The sequence below is a fragment of the Mesoplodon bidens genome (genome assembly GCF_964165515.1).
Source record: "Mesoplodon bidens genome assembly, chromosome: 2".
Lineage (NCBI taxonomy): Eukaryota > Metazoa > Chordata > Mammalia > Artiodactyla > Ziphiidae > Mesoplodon > Mesoplodon bidens.
The window spans coordinates 186,103,845-186,124,616 of record NC_138177.1 but is presented as its reverse complement, the minus strand read 5'-3'; the positions used below and the strand labels follow the sequence as shown (position 1 = coordinate 186,124,616).

Genomic DNA, 20,772 nt, shown 5'->3' with positions numbered 1-20,772 from the left:
GGCGTGTGCCGGGAGCACAGTCGGGATAACTTTGCATTTCCACCCTCTTCGCATTTCCACCCTCTTCGCGGGCTGTGGGGGTCCTGCTCACGCGTCCTCCAGCACACGGGCTTGTCGGAAGCTCTTTGCAAGCAGAGCTCTTGTGAATGGTCCCACATCGTGGCCTTGGTCTGGTCTCCTCTTTACCCCTGAGGCTAAGTAAGCATCTGCTCACTAACGGGCTGTTTAGGACCCACTGCTGTCGGGTGCCCGTCCAAAGTCAGGTTGTTTAAAAACAACTTAATCGGCTGTGCATCTGTTTTCCTGCTTTGCAGGAGCTCTCTGTGTGTTGTGGATGTGACACTGCCGACATCTCCCCTCACTCAGCGGCTTGCCTTTCCTCTCTTGATGAACAAAAACTGGACGCTCACTCTACAATTAGTGCTTTTGTATCCTGTTAAAGAAACATCCCCTTAACCCCAGGTCCTGAGTATTTTCTCTCCTGCCCAAATTGCAGCTTTCCGTTAGTCCTACATCACCTGGGAGTGAGTTTTGTGTATGGCATGAGGTCGGGGCTGAGGTTATCTGCGCCCCCCCCCGCCCCCTGCCGCGGTGACAACCAGTTGATCCAGGACCGCTTATAGGAAAACCCATCCTTTTCTTACCACGATTCCGTGACATCCTTGTCATTGTCGGGGGTGGGGGCGGGCTGTTTCTGGACTTCTTCTGTCCTGTTCGCCTTTTACACCAATATCACACAGTTTTAACTCAGCTTTTTTTTTTTAATTAATATTTTTACTTATTTTAATTTTTTTTGTCTACGTTGGGTCTTCATTGCTGTGCACAGGCTTTCTCTAGTTGCGGCGAGCAGGGGCTACTTGTCATTGCGGGGCACGGGCTTCTCCTGCAGTGGCTTCTCTTGTGGCGGAGCACGGGCTCTAGGCACACAGGCATCAGTAGTTGCAGCACGTGGGCTCAGTAGTTGTGGCTCATGGGCTCTAGGGCATAGACTCAGTAGTTGTAGCACACAGGCTCAGTAGTTACGGCTCGCGGGCTCTAGAGCACAGGCTCAGTAGTGGTGGCACACGGGCTCAGTTGCTCCGTGGCATGTGGGATCTTCCCGGACCAGGGATCGAACCTGTGTTCCCTGCATTACCAGGCGATTCTTAACCACTGTGCCACCAGGGAAGTCCCCTAACTCAGCGTTATAATAACTCTTAATATCATTGTGTTTTAAGTCCTTCAATTTTGTTTTTCTTCAAGAGTATCTTGGTTGTTTTTTACTTTTTCCATTTCTATACGAATTTTACAGTTGGTTATAAGTTTCCCAAAACCCAATGAGATTTTTTATTGGATTACATTTGAGTTCATAGATCAACATGGGAGAATTGACATCTTTACAGCACTGAGGTTTCCAATCCATGAAAATAGATTTAACTCTTCTTTAAATTCTTTCAAACATTTGTAGTGTTCTGTGTAGCAGTCCTGCACAGTTTTTGTTAGATCACTTCACTGCTGTTTACTTTTTCTTTTTTTTTTAAAGAATCTATTAGTGTTTGTTTGCTTCTGGGTGATTTTTAAAATTATTATTATTTATCTATTTTATTTTATTTTTGGCTGCATCGGATCTTAGTTCCCCTGCAGCATGTGGGATCTTAGTTCCCCAACCAGGGATCGACCCCGCGTCCCCTACATTGGAAGGCAGATTCTTTTTTTTTTTTTTTTTTGCGGTATGCGGGCCTTTCACTGCTGTGGCCTCTCCTGTGGCGGAGCACAGGCTCCGGATGCGCAGGCTCAGCGGCCATGGCTCACGGGCCCAGCCGCTCTGCGGCATGTGGGATCTTCCCGGACCGAGGCACGAACCCATGTCCCCTGCATCGGCAGGCGGACTCTCAACCACTGCGCCACCAGGGAAGGCCTGGAAGGCAGATTCTTAACCACTGGACCACCAGGGAAGTCTCTGCCATTTACTTTTTAATGCTGCTTTAAGTGGTGTTCCTTTTATAATTTTGTTTTCTATTTGTTTGCTTATAAAAATGTATGGAGAAATGCAGTTGATTGTTGAACTCTCGTCCAGCAACCTTGTTAATTCACATATTAATCCTAGTATTTTGGGACTTCCCTGGTGGCACAGTGGTTAAGAATCCACTTGCCAATGCAGGGCACACGGGTTTGATCCCTGGTCCAGGAAGATCCCACATGCCGTGGAGCAACTAAGCCCTTGCACCACAACTACTGAGCCTGTGCTCTAGAGCCCATGAGCCACAACTACTGAGCCCGCATGCCACAACTACTGAAGCCTGCGTGCCTAGAGCCCGTGCTCCACAACAAGAGAAGCCACCACAATGAGAAGTCCCCGTGCACTGCAACAAAGAGTAGCCCCCGCTCGCCGCAACTAGAGAAAGCCCGTGTGCAGCAACAAAGACCCAACTCAGCCAAAAATAAATAAAATAAAATAAATTTTTAAAAAAAGTAATCATATTAAATATGAAAAACAGCTTTTAAAATTTATCTCCATGGTGTATTTTGTGACAATGGCGAATCAACAAACCCAACGCAGCCATAAATAAGTAAATAAATAAATAAATAAATAAATAAATTTTAAAAAAATCCTGGTATTTTATCTGCAGGTCCCTTTGGGTTTCCTATATACACTACCATTTCGCCAGTGAGTTTTATTTCTGTTTCCAAACCTTCAGCTGTTGCCTTGTGGCACTGGCACTGTTTATCTTTCCAAAACATTGAGCCTGTGTCCAAAACATTGTGGAACAGAAATGCTGACACCAGGCATCCTCCCGTTCTAGATTTCAGTGGAAAGTTTTCAAAATTTTACCATTAAGGATGTTGTTTGCTGGATGACTTTTCTTTCTTTTGTAAATTCCCATCATCAAATTAAGGAGGTTCTATTTTATTCCTAGTTGAGGGTTTCATCCTGAATGACATAGAATTTTACCAGATGGATTTCTTTTTCATCTGTTGACATACTTTTCTCTTTTATTCTGTTAATAAAGTGAATTACATTATTTGGCTTTGAATGTTAAACCAACCTTGCATTCACTTAGTTCATCCTGTTTGGCTATAATGTGTTATCCTTTCTATATTTTGCTGGATTCAGTTTGCAAATATTTGTTTGGTATTTTTGCAACTATGTTTATGAGAGAAATTGACCTATAATTTTCTGTTTTTGTAATGTTGTCAGAGTTAAACATGGAGGTATATTGGCCTTAAAAAATTAATTGAGCTTTTTAAAAAAATATTTATGTATCTATTTAATTTATTTTGGCTGTGCCAGGTCTTAGTTGCAGCTCACGGGCTCTTCGTTGCAGCATGCGAACTCTTAGTTGCGCCATGCATGTGGATCTAGCTCCCCGACCACAATCAAACCTGGGCCCCATGCGTTGGAAGGCAGATTCTTAACCACTGGATCACCAGGGAAGTCCCTGAGCTTTTTTTTAATCCTTGGGAAGATTTACATTAAGAGTGATGTTATTTCTAAATTAATTATCTAGAAGAATTTATAGCAAAGCTCCATGGGCCTGGAGTTTTCCTTGTGGGAACATTTTAAATTCTAGGTTTAATTTTTAAAATACAAATTAACTATTCAGATTTTGTATTTCTTCTTTTGTCACCTTTAGTAAGTTGTGTTTTTAAGGATATTTTAAAGTCTAAATCATACTTATTGACATAGTACATATCTTTATTATCCTTTAAAATATCTTTAATATCTATAAGTATTAAATTATTGGAAATTTGACTTCTTCCTTTTGTTTTCCTTCATGTATTTTGTGCTATATTAGGTGCATACAGATTTAGGATCATTATATCTTCCTTTTGAATTGACACTTTTATCATCATGAAATGTTGCTCTTTTAGATGAAAAATATTATTAGCATTTATGTCTCCTTTGTCTGACATTAGTATAACTATGCCTGTGTGTGTTGGGGGGAAACGGGGGGATCTTAGTGTTTATGTGGTATATTTTTTCTATCTTTATACTCTCAACTTTTCTGTATCATATTTTAGAAACAGCTCTTACAAGCAGAAGTTAGTTGTTGTTTTTGACCTAGTGTGAAATCCATGTCTTTTACTGAAGCGTTTAGTTCATTTACATTTAATGTCATACTGATAAGTTACAGTTTAAATCAATCATCTTAGTATTTATTTTGTAAATGACCTATGTGTTCTTTCTTTTGGCCTTCCTTTCCTGCCTTCTTTTGGTTTAATCAAGTGTTATTTTTTTATCACCCCACCCGCCTTTTATTAGCTTTGTTAAGTAATACTTTTTAAAAATATACTTTAAAAAATATTCTAGGGACTTCCCTGGTGGCACAGTGGTTAAGAATCCACCTGCCAATACAGGGGACACAGGTTTGATCCCTGGTCCAGGAAGATCCCACATGCTGCGGAGTAACTAAGCCCGTGTGTCACAACTACTGAGCCTGCACTCAAGAGCCTGTGAGCCACAACTACTGAGCCTGTGTGCTGTAGCTACTGAAGCCCGTGCACCTAGAGCCCGTGCTCTGCAACAAGAGAAGCCACGACAATGAGAAGCTCACACACCACAACAAAAGGTAGCCCCTGCTCGCCAAAACTAGAGAAAGCCCACGTGCAGCAGCGAAGACCCAATGCAGCCCAAAAAAAAAATTCTAGCGGAACTTCCCTGGTGGTCCAGTGGTTAAGACTCCGCCTTCCAATGCAGGGGACACGGGTTCAAGCCCTGGTTGGGGAACTAAGATCCCACATGCTGTGGGGCAACTAAGCCTGCGTGCCACAACTACTGAGCATGCAGCCCACAACTAGAGAGGCCATGTGCCACAACTACAGAGCCCACACGCTTTGAAGCCTGTGCGCCACAACTAGAGAGAAGCCTGCACACTGCAACAAGGAGCCTGCACGCCGCAGCAGAGGATCCTGCGTGCGCAACTAAGACCCGACACAGCCAAAAATAAAATGAATAAATAAATATTTTAAAAAATAATAGGGACTTCCTTGGTGGCGCAGTGGTTAAGAATCCGCCTGCCAATGCAGGGGACACGGGTTCGAGCCTTGGTCAAGGAAGATCCACATGCCGCGGAGCAACTAAGCCCGTGCGCCACAACTACTGAGCCTGTGCTCTAGAGCCCACGAGCCACAACTACTGAGCCCACGAACCACAACTACTGAAGCCTGTGTGCCTAGAGCCCGTGCTCCACAGCAAGAGAAGCCACCGCAACGAGAAGCCCACGCACAGCAATGAAGAGTAGCCCCCACTCGCCACAACTAGAGAAAGCCCGCGCAGCAACAAAGATCCAACACAGCCAAAAATAAATAATAAATAAATTACTTAAAATAATAATAATAAATAAAATAAAAAGTATTCTGGCTACCTTAGGAATTTTAAGAAACATTGTTGGAATGCACCTTAAGTTACTACTTTTACTATTTCTGGGTAAGGCAAAAACCTTACTACGCTTTAGTCTTATTTATCCCCTTATCAATTTTTATGCTATTGTTGTCATGTGTGTAAATTTTACTTATATTTTAAACTCCACAATCATTGTTAGTGTTTTAAATAGTGTTCATTCAGATTCCCCTTCTGATGCACACGTTTCTTCCTGCAGCATTGTGCTTACGTCCGAGACCATCCTCCTTCCCGAAAAACTCCCTTTAGTATTTCTTTTAGCAGAGGTTTGCTGACAACTAATTTGTTTTTGTTTCTATGAAACATCGCTCTGTTGCCTTCGTTTCTGAGGCCATTTTCTCTGGGTCTGGAGCCCAGGTGGGCAGCGTTGCTCCTTCAGCACGTCTGGTGCGTCATCTGGCCTCGGCCGTGTCTGTTGGAGACTCGCCTGTCCCCCCGTTATTCCCTTGGATGCTTCTCTTTCTTCTTTGGCTGCCTTAAAAATGGTCTTTGTTCTTCTGTTTTAGCAGCCTTGCAGAAGAGGGGGAATATTGAGTTTATCCTGAGGTTTGTAGAGTTTTTGGATCTGGGGCACAGTGTCTTTTGTCTGTGCTGTAATATATCAGCCGTGTCCTTTCAGATGGTGCCCGTCCCCTCTCCCTTCGTCCCCCAGGCTCCACATCCATGTCTTTTCACCATGTCCCATATGCCCTCTTGCTCTTTTCTGCACTTTCTTCCATCCTGGTGTTCCCCCCACTGTGTTGCAATCTGGATCTTTTCTACTATGTCTTATTTTGTCTAACCTGCTCTTAAATCTGTCTCCTGAATTATTCATTTCAATCATTGTATTTTCACTTTGAGAATTTCTAAAATGCTCGGGTTTTTAGAATTTGATTCCTTTTTTTTTTTTTTTTTTTTTTTTGCTGTATGCGGGCCTCTCACTGTTGTGGCCTCTCCCGTTGCGGAGCACAGGCTCCGGACGCGCAGGCCCAACGGCCATGGCTCACGGGCCCAACCGCTCCGCGGCATGTGGGATCCTCCCAGACCGGGGCACGAACCCGTGTCCCCTGCATCGGCAGGCGGACTCTCAACCACTGCGCCACCAGGGAAGCCCCTGATTCCTTTTTTAATAGATCCAGTTCACAGGTGAAATTCTCTTGTTTTACCTGTCTTTTTCAATATATGTTGAATATCTGAATCTCCTGGGAGTCCATTTTTATTGACTGTTTGGTCAAATGCTCCTATTTCTTGGCCTTCCTGGTAACTTTTTACTGAATATCAGATGCTGTGTTTGAAAAACTGTAGGAGCTCTGAGTGATGTTATTTTCCTCTTGAAAGGATTTGACTTTATCCCAGCAGATGGAGTGTGGGTGAGTCACCTTGATTCCGTTGAGGCTGGTCTGTTTCTCATTTTCCTTTAATATCTTTTAGTAATTGCAGCTGGAAAAGTCTGGGGGGTCACCAGGACCCCAATCTCCAGCTTTTGTCTCCCCAGCCCTGTGAGTCAGCCAAAAATCTCCACCGAGCTTTTTTTTTTTTTTTTTTTTTTAACCTTTTAGCAGCTGCTTTCTGTTTGATTTCTTGGCCTTTTGTCCTGGACTTGTGCAGCGTAGGACTCAGCACATGCCTTGACGGGCAGCCTGGATTTTTGGTTCATTTCTCCACATTCCCCTTTCCTCTGGGACTTTGAGAGAGCCTTGTAGTGGGGGTCACCTCGCCACTCCAGTGAGGCTGGAGGGCAGAACATGAAACCAAAGAGGTTATTCTTGAGCCTTAAAGATCTGGCGAATTTGTCTGGCCAAGCTTGGGGCTTGCTGGGGACCTGTTGCTTTCGCTCCTTTTCTGTTTCTCCTTTTGGAGTGGGACTGACCATCCTATGCCTGTCCCAACTTTGCATTTTGTTTTTGTTTTTTGGCCGCTCCATGTGGCTTGCAGGATCTTAGTTTCCCAACCAGGGGTTGAACCTGCACCCTCGGCAGTGAGCGCGCCGAGTCCTGACCAATGGACCACCAGGGAAGTCCCCCAACATTGCATTTTGGAAACACACAACTTTCCCAGGTCCAGGCCGGGGGCGGTTTTCTTTAGGACAAGTTGCACCTTGAGTGTCACCCCCCCCCCCCGGTTTAGATGATGTTTCAATGAGACTTTGGACGTCAGTGTTGCTGCAGGAGCGAAGGCTTCGGGGCTGTTGATGGAGTGGGTGTGTTTTGCGTGTGAGAGGGGCGTGAATCTGGGGGGACCAGGAGCAGATTGTTTTGGACCAAGCGTGCCCCCCAAATTCCTGTGTGGAGGCCCCGACCCCAGGTGTGTGTGGCGATGAGGCCCTTTGGGGGGTAATAGAGGGGGTCGTGGGGGGGGTGCTTGTGCCACAGGAGAAGAGGCCCCGGGAGCCCCTCTGCCGAGTAAGCTGGCAGAGGCTGTTGCCAGAATCCGGGCCTGCAGCCCCCAGACTCTGCTGCAGCCCGTCTGTGGGTCCCGGGAGGACCCAGGCGGCCCCTGGGGCGGGCTTGTCTCGGCTGCCCTGAACCCGTTTGCATCTGCAGTTGGATCCCACGAGCGCCGGGCCTCGCTCTCCGCCTGGCCTCCCGGGAACCAGCCTTGTCTCCCATTCTGACCCGCACGTCTGGCCGTCATGCCGGCCTGTCCTTGTTGTGGTCCAGCCGCCACTGGCTCTCTTTGGAGGGGCTGCGTCCTCCGTCCCCTCCCGTCGTTCCCCCCGGCACACTCGGGGTGCCCGTGTTCCTGGCCCGAGGTCTTCTCCCGTCGGCCTGGCCCTGTGCTCCGGGCTGCAGGTGCAGCGGGTCTGGGGGGAATGCGGGCCCCTGCAGCGCAGGTGGGCTCTGAGCAGCTCCAGGACTCATGCTGTTTGTAAGAAGTGAGTCTGTAAAGGAAGATGTCTACACGGAGGGGAGGTGGTTCGGCGGAAGTCACGTGCAGCAGATCACGTGCAGGTTGGTGTGCGTTTTTCCAGAGAATCTTTCTGAAAACACTGGTCAGACATTTCATCAAAACTCAATTCATTTCATGACAAATTTGTATCTTTGTGATAAAAACTGTGAGAAAGTTGAACTGTTATAATATCCCCCCTCCCTCTCCAAACACCTCTTAGGATTGGGTTTCTTAACTGGTGGTGTTTGCTGGCAAAGGGACAGCTCTGAGGAGCCCTGGGAGGCCTGTCCTTTCTGGGAACCCCTAGGGTGTGGCCCTGGCCTTGCACCCCCTGTGCCTCGTCGAGGTCTGTTCTTCAGTGGGGCGTCTGGGGCCCTGTGACGGCAGCCTGAGCCACCAGGGATGGGCCCTTGGGCCTGTCTGGAGGGCTTGGTCGCCCTGACCCCTGGTGCTGGGTGCTGGCCGGGCCCCTGCTGTACACGGAGGACACCGTAGGTCCTCACAGCTCCTGTCCTGGGCAGCAGAAGACCTTTCTTTACTCAAGCATTTCTCTTTACAAAAATCAGGAACCTGGTCCTTCGCTGGATCCCTTGCACGTGCCTGTCCCCCTGTCCCTCGGAGCCTGTGTGAGAGTGAATCTGCCACTCGGGGCTCCAGCACTGGGTCAGGGTGCGTCCGTCAGCCACTCCCCGAGGGAGACACCCCTGTCCCCTCCCCACCCCCGGCGGCTGCTCCATGGCTCCCGTGGCCACTCTCCTGTCCACGGAGCCTAGCGTCCTGACTTTCAGCCGCTGTGTCCTCACGGGCACAACTCAGATGTCCGTCTTGGCCACCAGGGAAGGTGTCCGGCAGGTGGACTCCTGCAGGCGTTGCCGAGCCTCAGGGGACGTGTGTGTGCCCCGCCCCCTTGCACACAGCACGTCGTGTTGGGGGGACCCTTGCGCCTCTTCTCCCTGCCGCGCGTGAGGCTCAGGGAAACGGACCGCCTGCTGGCCCCGGTCCCCAGCTTCCTCTCCGTGGGAGGCCTCACTGGTGCTGCCGGGCCACGGCACTGGCACGTGCTCCAGATAGCTGTGGCCTCAGCTGATGGGCAGTCCCCGCAAGGGACATCCCCACAGCACGTGTCCAGAGGCGGCAGTGTGGGGTGGGTCCAGCCGAGCCTGGCCCTGGTCACTCTGTCTTCCCGTGGCCATACCCTGGGGCTGGCCCCGCCTCGTCCACGCAGCCAACCACGCCCCGGCCCTGTGTCCCTGCTCCACTGCCCAGGGAGGGGTGACCTGGCCTCGGAGGGAAGCCCCTCTCTGCAGCCTGATTGAGTGGTTTCAGTCACGTGACGGCCCTGGACCCATGACATCCCTGGGGTCGCCCTTCTTGGATTGCTTTAGACCCAGATGAGGTCAGCTCCGCGCCAGCAATGCCGAGGCTTGGGGGCCACGTTGGGACCACGTGAGGAAGGCAGGCTTCTGTGGGAGCCGGGCCCGCTGACAGGACCAAACTGCCACCGTCCCCACATGGCTGGCTTCCTGCCAGGGTGGCTCTGAGACCCTTCCCAGGTCTGCATCTGTAGCCTCAGGCCCCTTCACCCATCTCTCAGAGCAGCGGATTTTAAGTTGCGTCTTCTGCTGGGACACAGCTCAGAGTGAGGGGCAGGAAGCCACGAGGGAAAGGGCCCTGGAGGGGGCGACCCCACCAGCCCCGCTGTGTCCTGCTCGCCGCTGCCCCGCCCCCAGCATGACCCGCGGAGCCACAGGAGGACATGGGTCTGGGTCACACGGCTCTGGGGGCAGCGCCCAGTCCCTCCTGAGACACAGCGACCACCTGGTGTGCGTAGCAGCAGGCTGCCGGATCCACGGTCGGGTGACACCAGCCACTGGGAAATGCAGGCGAGCTGTGTGGCTCCGTGGGCTTCCTGGGACTGTTTGTCCACACTGGCCACCGTCCCTCGGGACTCCCAGCCTGTGCGGCCACCAGGCTTCTCAGCAGCACCAGATACGTGGCCCGTGGCCAGGCCAGCGTCCCACGTAAACCCCAGACTCCTGTTTCTAGATGGTCACGTGCAGCCTGCAGTAGGAGCCTTCTGGTGGAATGTGTGGTCGGTGAGGACAGGGTGGCCTGAGTGAGTGCGCTGCGCACTGGACACGCGCCCCGCCCTCCTGGGCGTGGACCCCAGGGGACGCCACTCGCCCAGAGGGAGCTGGGCCTGGGGCGGCAGCACGCACTCTGCTGAGAACCGCACCCCCAGCGCGAGGGACGAGGGCCCCTCGCCAGCTCCCTGGCCTTGCCTCGGGCTGGTCACCAACCCGGAACCACCAGGAAGGCTTTCGGCTGACCCACATGCCCCGTCGCTGGAGCGCTCCCGCCAGTTTTGAGGTATTCCAGGGCTGTCCGGGGGTTGTGCTGGGCTGGTCACCTGGGCGGTGGGTCCGTGTCCAGCAAACAGTCAGAGAGGCTTCCAGTAGCATCGTGATCTGCCCTGAAAATTTGGAGCACCCCATGCTCCCCCCCAAATCTGGGGGCTGCCTGGTTTGTTTCAAGGTCTGTTGCTCTAAGCTCCCTTTTTAAAGTGTATTTTTTTCGCCTTGTCAGAGCCCTCAAGATGCTCCATTGCCATAGAAACTGAGCTCATTAAAGTTCCCTGCAGCCATCCTAATTATAGAATTCCAAAGACAAGCAGAGAGCTTCTTTGAGGGTGTCGTTCAGGCTGAGAGGAGGTATAGGAGCGCCTGAGCAGACGGGGCCACGAGGACCCACTGTCGTTCCCGCTCTGTGTCCGTCCAGAGCACGGGCACCGTGGAGGCGACCGGACACCTCGAGGTGCCCAGCAGGCTCTGACTTCGAGCAACTCTGACTCCGAAGTCGGCCTTGACATGATGACCGAGATGGAGCCTCCTGACCCACCAGGATACCGGGTGGAGCAGCTGCAGGGTCAGCCGGAGCCGCCCCCCAGGGCCCGCTTCCCATGGAGGCCTTGCCAGCCCCCCCGGCTGGGCTTCAGAACCATTTACCACTGAGATCAGCCGAACGGGAAGGTGGACACGCAGGGCCCGCGGTGGGTGTGGCGGGCGGTGGGGCGGGTCATCCGCAGAGCGCCCGCCCCGGGAAGCACTCTGCACATGTGTGTTCTCTGTGAGCACGTGTCCTTTTCTTTTTCACACCGTGTAGGGGCAACGCTAACTGAGGGGAACCTGCAGGCAGGTTATACAGGAGCCCTCTGAACTGTCTTTGCAACTTCCTGTACCTCTGAAATGACTTCAAAACAAAACACTGTTTATATTTGTTTTAAATGCAGGAAGCCCTGCTGTCCCTGTGGTTCCTTGTAAGTCACCTGGGCGCTGCTTTCCAGGTGGCAACATGGGTGTGGATTGGACGCCACAGGGGCTCCCCTGCCTCTGCCGGAAGTGATGCCAGGGCGTGGGGCCGGGCTCTGCACGGCCAGGGTCTCTGGCAGCACCTTCCTGTCTCTGCCTGGGGTGGGGAGTAATGGAAAGCACCCCCTGAGAGTCTCCAGAGAAGGAGAGTAAACAGGATGTGTGTGTAGAGAGAGTATTCACCGTAAGGGATTCATTCACACGGTCATGAAGGCTGCAGGCTGGATGCGGGAAGAGCCACTGCCGAAGTTCAGGTCCGACGTCCATCTGCTGCAGGACTTTCTCTCTCTGGGGGATGTCAGCCTTTGGGTCTCTTCAGGCTTTCGCCTGATCGGACGAGGCCCACCCTCACTACGGAAGACAATCTGCTTTACTCAGAGGCCATTGGTTTAAACGTTCATTTCATCCGGAAACACCCTCACAGAAACATCCAGAATAATGTTTGACCACAGATCTGGGCACCATGGCAGCTGACACATGAAATTAACCACCACATTCCCCTCCTCGCCAGGAGGCACCTCCTGAAACCGTGCTCAGCCTCCAGTTAAAGATAACAGCACATGGGCCTCCCTGGTGGCGCAGTGGTTGAGAGTCCGCCTGCCGATGCAGGGGATACGGGTTCGTGCCCCGGTCCGGGAGGATCCCATATGCCGCGGAGCGGCTGGGCCCGTGAGCCATGGCCGCTGGGCCTGCGCATCCGGAGCCTGTGCTCCGCAACGGGAGAGGCCACAACAGTGAGAGGCCCGCATACCGCAAAAAAAAAAAAAAAAAAAAAAAGATAACAGCACGGTCACACCTCTGCCCGATACTGCATGGCGGTCCTGTGTGCACGGGACATGCACTGACCCTTCCCCCAGGAGGGCTGGTCGTCGGGAGGGGCCTGGAGGATGTGGCCCCCTCCTGCCTGCTCACCACTTCACTCCCTGCTTCCCCTCCCTTAACTTGCACATCTGCAACTTCTGTCGCCTGGGAGCAGTGTCACATTGGTGCCGTGGCTCTCTGAGGCAGCCCTGCTGGTCAGTGTCCTGCCTTGGGTGTGAAGCGCATGTCCACAGGCGCTGCTCCCCGCTGGTCAGGGTGCGAGCCAGTGGGGGAGTGGATGTGGGCCCCTGCGGCCGGATCGCGTGCAGTGGTCGGGGCCTTTCTGTGCAGACTCAGAGCTCTGTGTTTCTATTAAAATCTGAAACTAGTTTACAACCATGTCGCTGTTGCTGCCTCTGGCCCCCCTCCCTCTGTGTTTTTACAATTCTGGTTGTATATTGTTTACTGCAGCACTCGAGGCACTTCAAGAGCATGGGACTCACGTGTGTTATAAAGCATACAATGGAGTGGACACGCGTGCCCTTAGCAGCCAACCCGCCCAGCGCGGACCCACTGCCCCCGGTCTTCCACTGACCAGAAGGATTTCATCTCATACCTGCGCATCCTGAAACAACACATTGTCCGTTTTGCTTATTTTTTAGTTTGGTAACAAGGGCATCATTTCACAGAGCCCACTTTATGGACATCAGTATGTCACTTCATACTGATTTTTTATTTGGTTTGATTTTGGAAGGTGCGTCTGTGCTGCTGAGCATAGCTCAAGTCAGGTTACAGCCGACGGGTCCTCCTGAACAGTCATGCCCGCAGGTCACTTGTCCTCTTGCCGATGGGCCTGGGCGTCCGCAAACACCCTTTGCTGGCTGCGAGCCCACCTGTGAGGTCCCTCGGGCCTTGGTCTCGGAGCCGTGCAATTGCTGGGTCCTGGGGAAGCACGTGTTCTCTCGACCATCAGTTTTGGCCCCGGTTTAGCCCCTGTCTCGGAGGACAGGCACCTTCCAATTGCTCTGGTCCTTGACGGCATTTGACGTTGCGGAGACGTGTCTCTTGTTGACACTTCTGTTGCTTTTTCCTCGCTGATCTGTGGAAGTGCCTCTCGCATCCTGAATCGTTAACCTGTCTCTTGCGTGTGGCTGATAATTGAGACGGGGGTTTGTCTGCCTCTCGGGTGGCCTCTGGATGGACATGCGTCCTCCCCTCACGGCACTCAGGTGTGTTCCTCTCCCCTTTGGGCTGGTGCTTTTGTGTTTTCAGAATTTCTCTCCCCCTTGGATTGTTAAGATTGTCCACATTTCCTTCTAAAATTTGTCGCTTTGCGTCTCGTGTTTAAGTCCTTATCTTTTGAGGCCACGGCTTGTGTGTGGAGTGAGGCAGGCGTCCAGTCTGCGTGGGCCGCCCTCACAGTACCCTGGATGGGGATGGAGACCACAGGAGCTTACTTCCCAGGGTCTGGAGGCTGGACGGCTGAGGTCCAGGGGCCAACGGGGTCGGTGCCTGGTGAGGACACTGGCTCACTCGCCACCTCCCAGGTGTCCTCCCGCCCTGGAGACCAAGCTTGGGGGTCTCCTCTTCTTGTGAGGATGCTAATCCCATCAGGGGCCCTACGCTATGACCACTAACCTCCATTGCTTCCTTGGGGACACCACCTCCAAATACAGTCACATGGGGGCTGGGGGTAGGGCTTCCACGTGTGATCTGGGAGGGCACGTAGCAGCAGGGGTCCAGGCTTTTCTCTCTGTGGACAGCAGGACATCGCCCGCCTTCCTTCAGTCCTGCTCCACACCCAGGGGTCATGCAGGGCTCCATCCTGTCCCCTCGCTGAGCTTTCCGGCCTGCTGGGGGCTCCCTAATGCCCCTTGGCCTCTGCTAGGGCATCCTTGAGTCTCTTATTTTGGGTGGCTTTGCTCAAATTTGAAGGGTATCCAGTGGGCCGCATTTTCAGGCTTTCACATGGCATGTGTGTGAGCGCAGGAAAGGGCCAGAGTCTCGGGCCACCGCGTCCCCGGCCGAGAGCCCAGCTCCCTCTGTGTCTGTGTCACTCGATGCCTCATTCCTCCGTCTGCTGGGACAGCCGGGGGGTGTGTACGCCACACACGGGGCAGTCAGGCCTGTGGACGTTAGCGGGAACCTACCGGGGGCCAGGCTTCCCCACAATCAGGCCAGGAGGGCCGCACCCCGTTATCCGGGCAGGGGTCCTGGGGCGTCTCCAGGGACCCCTTGGAGCCCAGGGCAGATGGGCTGGGGGGTGAGGATGCTACCTCTGGCCAGCCCTGTTCTGTCTGGGTGTTGGCTTCTCGGTTTCCCACTTTGTCTCCCATGTAACGGGAGAGAAGCTGGTTTTGCAGTCACTGTGACCTGGTTTCGGCAGGTTCCAGCCAGAGCTGTAATTTGCTTGTTTTAAAAACATTCTGTTACAGTTTCCACGTCAGTATATTCCTGGCACTTCCCTGACTCTCATGAAAGTCGCCTTCACTACAGAGCTTTGTAAAAGCACAAAGCTTCCCGTTGTATCCTGAGTATTTTGTTTTCACATACTTTCAAAGTGTTTTGAAGGAGCAAAGTTGGAAACGTTTTTGAGGAAGAATAAAACCAACGGTTCTGGTTGTACGTGTAGCTCCGCGTTCTTAACGAGCAGCCTCCTTCCTCAGGAGTTTGACTTAGTGAATGCAGGTCGTGAACGCGACGGTTTGGGTAACTTTCAACCTAAGTGTCCGGGTGGTTTGGCTTTACTTCTGTCCCTAGACTGGCTCTTCAAACGGGAGACCGGGACGGAGGGGGCGGGATGGTGCTGGCTGGACGGACGCCCGTCTCGGGCTGACCGTGGACTCCCCGGTGGCCAGGGTCCCTCTGAGGATGGTTGGGCGCGCACGTCCAGGGGGCCCTCGGCCCGTCGGAGCCTGTCCCTGTGTGGAGAGGGGCCTGGTTTTCATGCCCGGAGGGAAGGGAGTGGAAAGGAAACACGTGGGAGGACACACGGGCCCCGATGTCTTCACAGCCTGACCCTCCGCGGAGGGCAGCCCTCGTGGCACATCCAGGGGCATCGAGGGGCGGTCGACCCAGGGATCGTGTGAGGAGGGGCTGTGGGGACGCAGTCATGTCAGTTCGGCGGTGGCCTGTCCCCACCGCCCCGCACGTGGCGGAGCCGGGCTCGTGGCCGTTCCTTTTACCCCTTTCTGCTGTTCTTTCTAGAATCCATCTACCGCCGCGGAGCCAGAAGATGGCGGAAGCTGTACCGCGCCAACGGCCACCTCTTCCAAGCCAAGCGCTTTAACAGGGTGAGTTGCTGTCGAGGCCACCGAGATGCCCCCCCCCCCCCGAGGAGGTGCTGGGCTCTGCTCTGTGCACAGGCGAGGCCTCCGAGCCTCTTTCATAGCCACTGTCCCCGGATGACAACGAGCCCTTTACGAGGCTCCCTGAGCCGGGGAAGGTGCCAGCTCGGGTCTTTTCTGATGACCTCGGCCTGTGTGTCCCTGTTACGGGATCCCCTGTCCAGGCGCTGTGGCTTCATGGTCCCGCCTGCCTGCGTGCATTCAGAAGGGACGCAGATTTGTCCTGTAACCGGGATGCATGTGTTTTACCCCACCGTGTCCCCTGTTGGTCCCAAGGGTGTCCTGCGAAGCCCGGAGCCCGAGACCGCCCTCCAGTCCCCCGGCCCGTGGGCCCCGCCGTCTGGCCCACTCCGAAGGCGCTTTAGCTGAGCATCTGGTGTTTCTCCTCATGCAGCCCTGTGTCCTGTAGAGACCATAGGGTTTGCATGGCTGTGTAGCCGTCCCGTTCGTTGGCAGGTGGATGGGGAGGCACCTGCAGGTGCCCCCATGGCCGGCGACCACGTGCCCCGGGGCTGCCGGCACGAGGCACCACAAACCGGGCGCTTCGCCGTTTGTTCTCTCTCAGTCTGGAGGCCAAACTAAGGTGGGGCGGGGCCGCGCCCCCTCCCGCTGCTCTAGGAGGGTCCTTCTTGCCTCTGTGTAGCTCCTGCGGTTTCTGGCGGTCCTCGGAGCTCCTGGGCTGGGAGCTCAGCCCCCCGGCCTCTGCCGCCTGCTCTCTGTCTCTGCTCCCCAAGAACACCCGTCATGATCAGGACCCAGTCTGACCTCATTTTAACTTAACTAACTGCACCTACAAAGATACTTTTTCCACTTAAGGTTCTGGGTGGGCCTGAGTCTGGGGGGACACCATGGAGTCCAGTACAGCAGCCGAGCGCCTGCTGACCTGGGACCACGCCACGCGCCAAGCACTCTGCCTCCCCGCCCCCCCCACGTGGCGGCCTTCTCCGTGCCCCTCACAGCCCCGTGTGTGCCACCTCCCACCGGGCACAGCACTCTGCCCTGAAGGTTGTGCCCGCACCTGGCACACGGAAGGTGCACACGACAGTGGTTTATCGTTTACTGTAATGGATGACTGGGGAGGAGTCAGCGGGGGAGCCCTGGGTGCTACGTTGGGTGTAAAGAAGGGATGCGGCGTGTCTGTCGGGAATGAGAAGGGCCCTGGGAGCCTCGGCAACGCTGGGAGGGCACGGGGTCCTCGGGACATCGGATGCCGTGGGAGGTCGGGCGTCGCCGAGTGGTGGCAGAGGGCCTGGGGTGCAGGAGTGATGGGCCTGGCCGACGGGTGTGGGTGTGAGACTTTGCGGTGAACCACCCAGACGGACCGGGCGAAGCCTGGAGAAATGGGAACGTCCAGCCCCCATGACGCGAGGCCCCCATTGCCCACCCTCCCGTGTTTATTTAAAAAACGGACGACCAGCCGGCTTGTGGCTGGTGGCTGCTCTTCCTGTGCATCTGGGCACCGGCTTGGTTCTGCCAGAGAGGGTCTCAGGCAGACGGGATGGGCCACCCTTCAGGACATCAGAGAACTGCTCGTTCCCTTCATGACAAATTGACTCACGGGCCCACGACGAAACCCACCCACCCGGCAAGGCCGCCCGGAGGGGCCTGGCCTCTCCCTCCCTGCAGGTTCTCCGAGGAAAACCCATTTCTCTATGGCAGGGTGCAGAGCCTGGCACTCCTCCTGCCGCCCCCTCCCCAAAATCTGGGGGCAAAGCCCTCTCCTCTTCAAGGAGGAAGAGAACTCAGCGGCGGGGGGGTACCCACTCCAGCCCCGTCCCCACCCGCTCTCCCCGGGCGCCAAGTGGCTTTTCACAGACACCAGGAGGCCGAGGAGGGAGCCAACCCCGAGACCCCCGACAACTCTTAACCAGCCCGCCATTCACAGATGGGGAGGCGGGCGTGTCGCCATTTGTCACCAGGCACAGTTCCCACCAGGGTCCTTGGGCTCCACGTCTGAGGCCGCACCATCCACCAGTGTTAATTATGGGGCTGCGAGGTCACCCCACGTGTCTCAGGAGCTACACGCCTGGCTCCGTGGGATCAGCCAGACTCACAGGGACAAACAAGCCCACAAAGGAGGTCACTGCTCTCCTTCTTTGCCGGTGACCCAAGGACGGAAGCAAGGGCTGTCGGCTTCACTGGCCCGAGCTCCCTGCCTGGAACTTTCTCTGCACTGGACACAACTGAGCTTCTCGAGCAGAGAGGAAGACTCAGGTGGGGACTCACGGTGGGGCGGGGGCAGCGTCCAGCCCACAGCGGGAGGCACCGAGGTCCTCAGCCCCAGGGCTGTTGGTCTGAGCAGCTGGAACAGGGCTGAGCAAGCATCCCCCTCCAAGGGGGGGCAGAGAGTAGGTATTTCAGGCGTTATGGGCCGTGCAGTCTCTGGCACAACAGCCGGACCCTGACTCTGCCACTACTGTTGCCGTGTGAAAGCAGCCCCAGACGTCAGTGACTGAAAACATGAGCAGGGAACCACTTTGGCAGCATGTAAGGGACTTAAAAATATTTGCACCCATTAATCTATTAAGTCACGTGATTTTTCTGAGAAATGAAGCTTGGGTTTTAAGTTTTATTTATTATTATTATTAATTTTTTTTGGCCGCAGCTTGCGGGATCTTAGTTCCCCAACCAGGGATTGAACCCGGGCCACGGCAGTGAAAGCGCCAAGTCCGAACCACTGGACCGCCAGGGAATTCCCTAAGTTTTATTACTTAGTGGCACGTTTCTTGAAACGTTGATAATTCAAATCTAGTTTAGAAATAAAGAGCCTTCGGCAACATTGCGGCTGCCTCTCCTGAGGGGATGTCGGCACGTGGCCTCGATGCAACTGACGGGTGCTGGAACCCGGCAAACTCCCACTGCCCTTGATCACCCGTTGTCCTGGCCTGGACCCTGGCGAGGGTGGCTCTGTGGGAAAAGGGATCTTGGTTAATTCGTGAAGATACCAGGTGGCTGTGGGTTTGCCCCTAAATATGATCCAAGCATTGTTAAATGGTGTTCTGGAGAAAGCTAAACACATTTAGCACATTGTATAAAAAGACGTGAATTTTTGTAACAGTTCCCTGAGTGGTGAGCGGTCCTCAGAGGTGACACCCCTTCCCTGAATCCCGAGTTTACTCACCAGCACTCACCCTCCTCGGGCAGAGATGCCAAGGCCGGCGTTAAACTGGATTGGCCCGAGTCGGAGGTCTGGGGGGGTGGCCCTCTGTCCAGCCCCGTCTGGCCCTTGCTGCCGTCCACTGCATCTCAGGCCGTTCCCAGAGGGAGTCCCACAGCCCGTGTTGGCCTCCTTGTCGGAGGGATGGTTCCGGCAACGTGGGAGACTTGGGTACATCCTTCTCTTTCCTGTTACCGAAGTTGAAAGCAGGGGGGCACGCGGGCGCACGCAGGTGCACGCATGTGGACTTGTCTTCAGCAAACCTTTATTGGGCACCCACTGTGTGCTGGGCACTGTCCCAGGTGCTGACCACATGGCCACGACTGAGACATATGTGCTCTATGTATGGGGCAGGGGCTCCTTCTTTGTGGGAAATTGGCTTCTCGGTGCCCGCTGGCCACCAGCAACCCGTCCTGCACCTCAGGCCCACACCTCATGAGGGTTCGCTCTGTTTCCTAAAAGAGCTCCATTGCGCGGCTGGTACTGTGGATCCTTTCTGCTCCCCAGGAGTAATTTGAGACTCTCTCAAAAGAAAGAAATTTGTTTTAAAAAAGGCAAAAGAGGGTAAAACACGAAAACGAGTTATGACTGGAAAAAAACTAAATGGGGAACCTGTCGACGTGCAGACACCACGAAACTGCGAAGGTGACTTTGGACTCCGAGTGGTGGGCGGGTGACCAGACTTGGACACACTCACCTCCACGCATTTTGTGACATTCCAGAATTACAAAAACTTCTCCAAACAAGCCAAACATGATCATGAATTTCAAGTGTTTAGAACCAAGAAGAATAAAGATTGACCATTTAAAATCTTTTAAAACGCTGAGAAGAATACCAAGATAATTGCATGGAGCCCCAGAGCAGCTCCTGACACGTCCAGACGCCAGGCAGGGTCGCTCCTGTGGTCGTCGTGTAGGTGGGCGTTTGGACGAGGGTCAGGCAGCCGGCTCTCCCACCCACTTCTCACCTGGGTCACTCCACCCACAAGGGGCCCCTCGGCTGTTCTGAGCGCAGCCTGGTAGGAGCTACGACTCCCACTCCAGGCCCTGCAAGCAGGGGCGGTGCCGCCTGTGGAGGGGTCTCCTCACCCCTGCCTGCCGGGGCCCCCCCTTCTCCCTCACAAGGAGCAGCCCCAGCGCCCCCCTTGGGGCCCTCGGTTCCCCCAACCTTGGGGCGGAGCTGCCGAGCCTGGGCGGGGGCCTGGTGCCGGGTGTGATGAGGCGACAGGGCCACCTCCCACCCCAGCTGCGCGGCGTGACGGTGCAACGTGTCCGCGCGGCGTGGCGGGGCCCCCGGGGGCACCGGGCCCGGCTGACAGCGGCTGTTCTCGTCCCGTGCAGAGGGCGTACTGTGGCCAGTGCAGTGAAAGGATATGGGGCCTTGCCAGGCAGGGCTACAGGTGCATCAACTGCAAACTGCTGGTCCATAAGCGCTGCCACGTCCTTGTCCCGCTGACCTGCAACAGGCATATGGTGAGTGGGGGCCGGGCGCAGCCTGGGGGGGTGTCCACACTGCCCCAGGGACCCTCGGCCTCCTTCTGTCCAGGTGGGGCCCTGACATCGTCCCTGCCACCCGCGCGAGAGAGGAGGGGGCTCCCGTGGGCTGCATGGTGACGGCCCAGGCCAGCGGTCCGGGTCGGGCCCTCTTCCTGAGCCCGGGAGCCCCCGGCACTCTTGGGGGCCGCAGGGTCCACCAGTAGGGAGCCTCCTCGATTGTGACGTCAGCCGTGGAACCCGGAGCTGGGGCCTGACTGCAGCCTGATGGTGGCTGGGGGCGGGAGAGGAGGAGTCAGCGTCACTGTGTAAATACACGCGCTTCCTAAAGCACCTGCTGGGAAGGTCGCGGGCCCGA

General features: G+C 54.6%; 1 protein-coding gene across 3 annotated transcripts in view; it reads left to right on the top strand.

Moving 5' to 3' along the window:
• PRKCZ (protein kinase C zeta) overlaps nt 1-20,772 on the top strand; it is a 101,342-nt gene that overhangs the window by 53,079 nt on the left and 27,491 nt on the right. For all 3 annotated transcript variants that reach the window (XM_081226094.1, XM_081226095.1, XM_081226093.1), the window contains exons 5-6: nt 15,625-15,710; nt 20,262-20,393. In XM_081226094.1, coding sequence (XP_081082220.1) covers nt 15,625-15,710; nt 20,262-20,393 — 218 coding nt within the window. The remainder of the gene's footprint in view (nt 1-15,624; nt 15,711-20,261; nt 20,394-20,772) is intronic.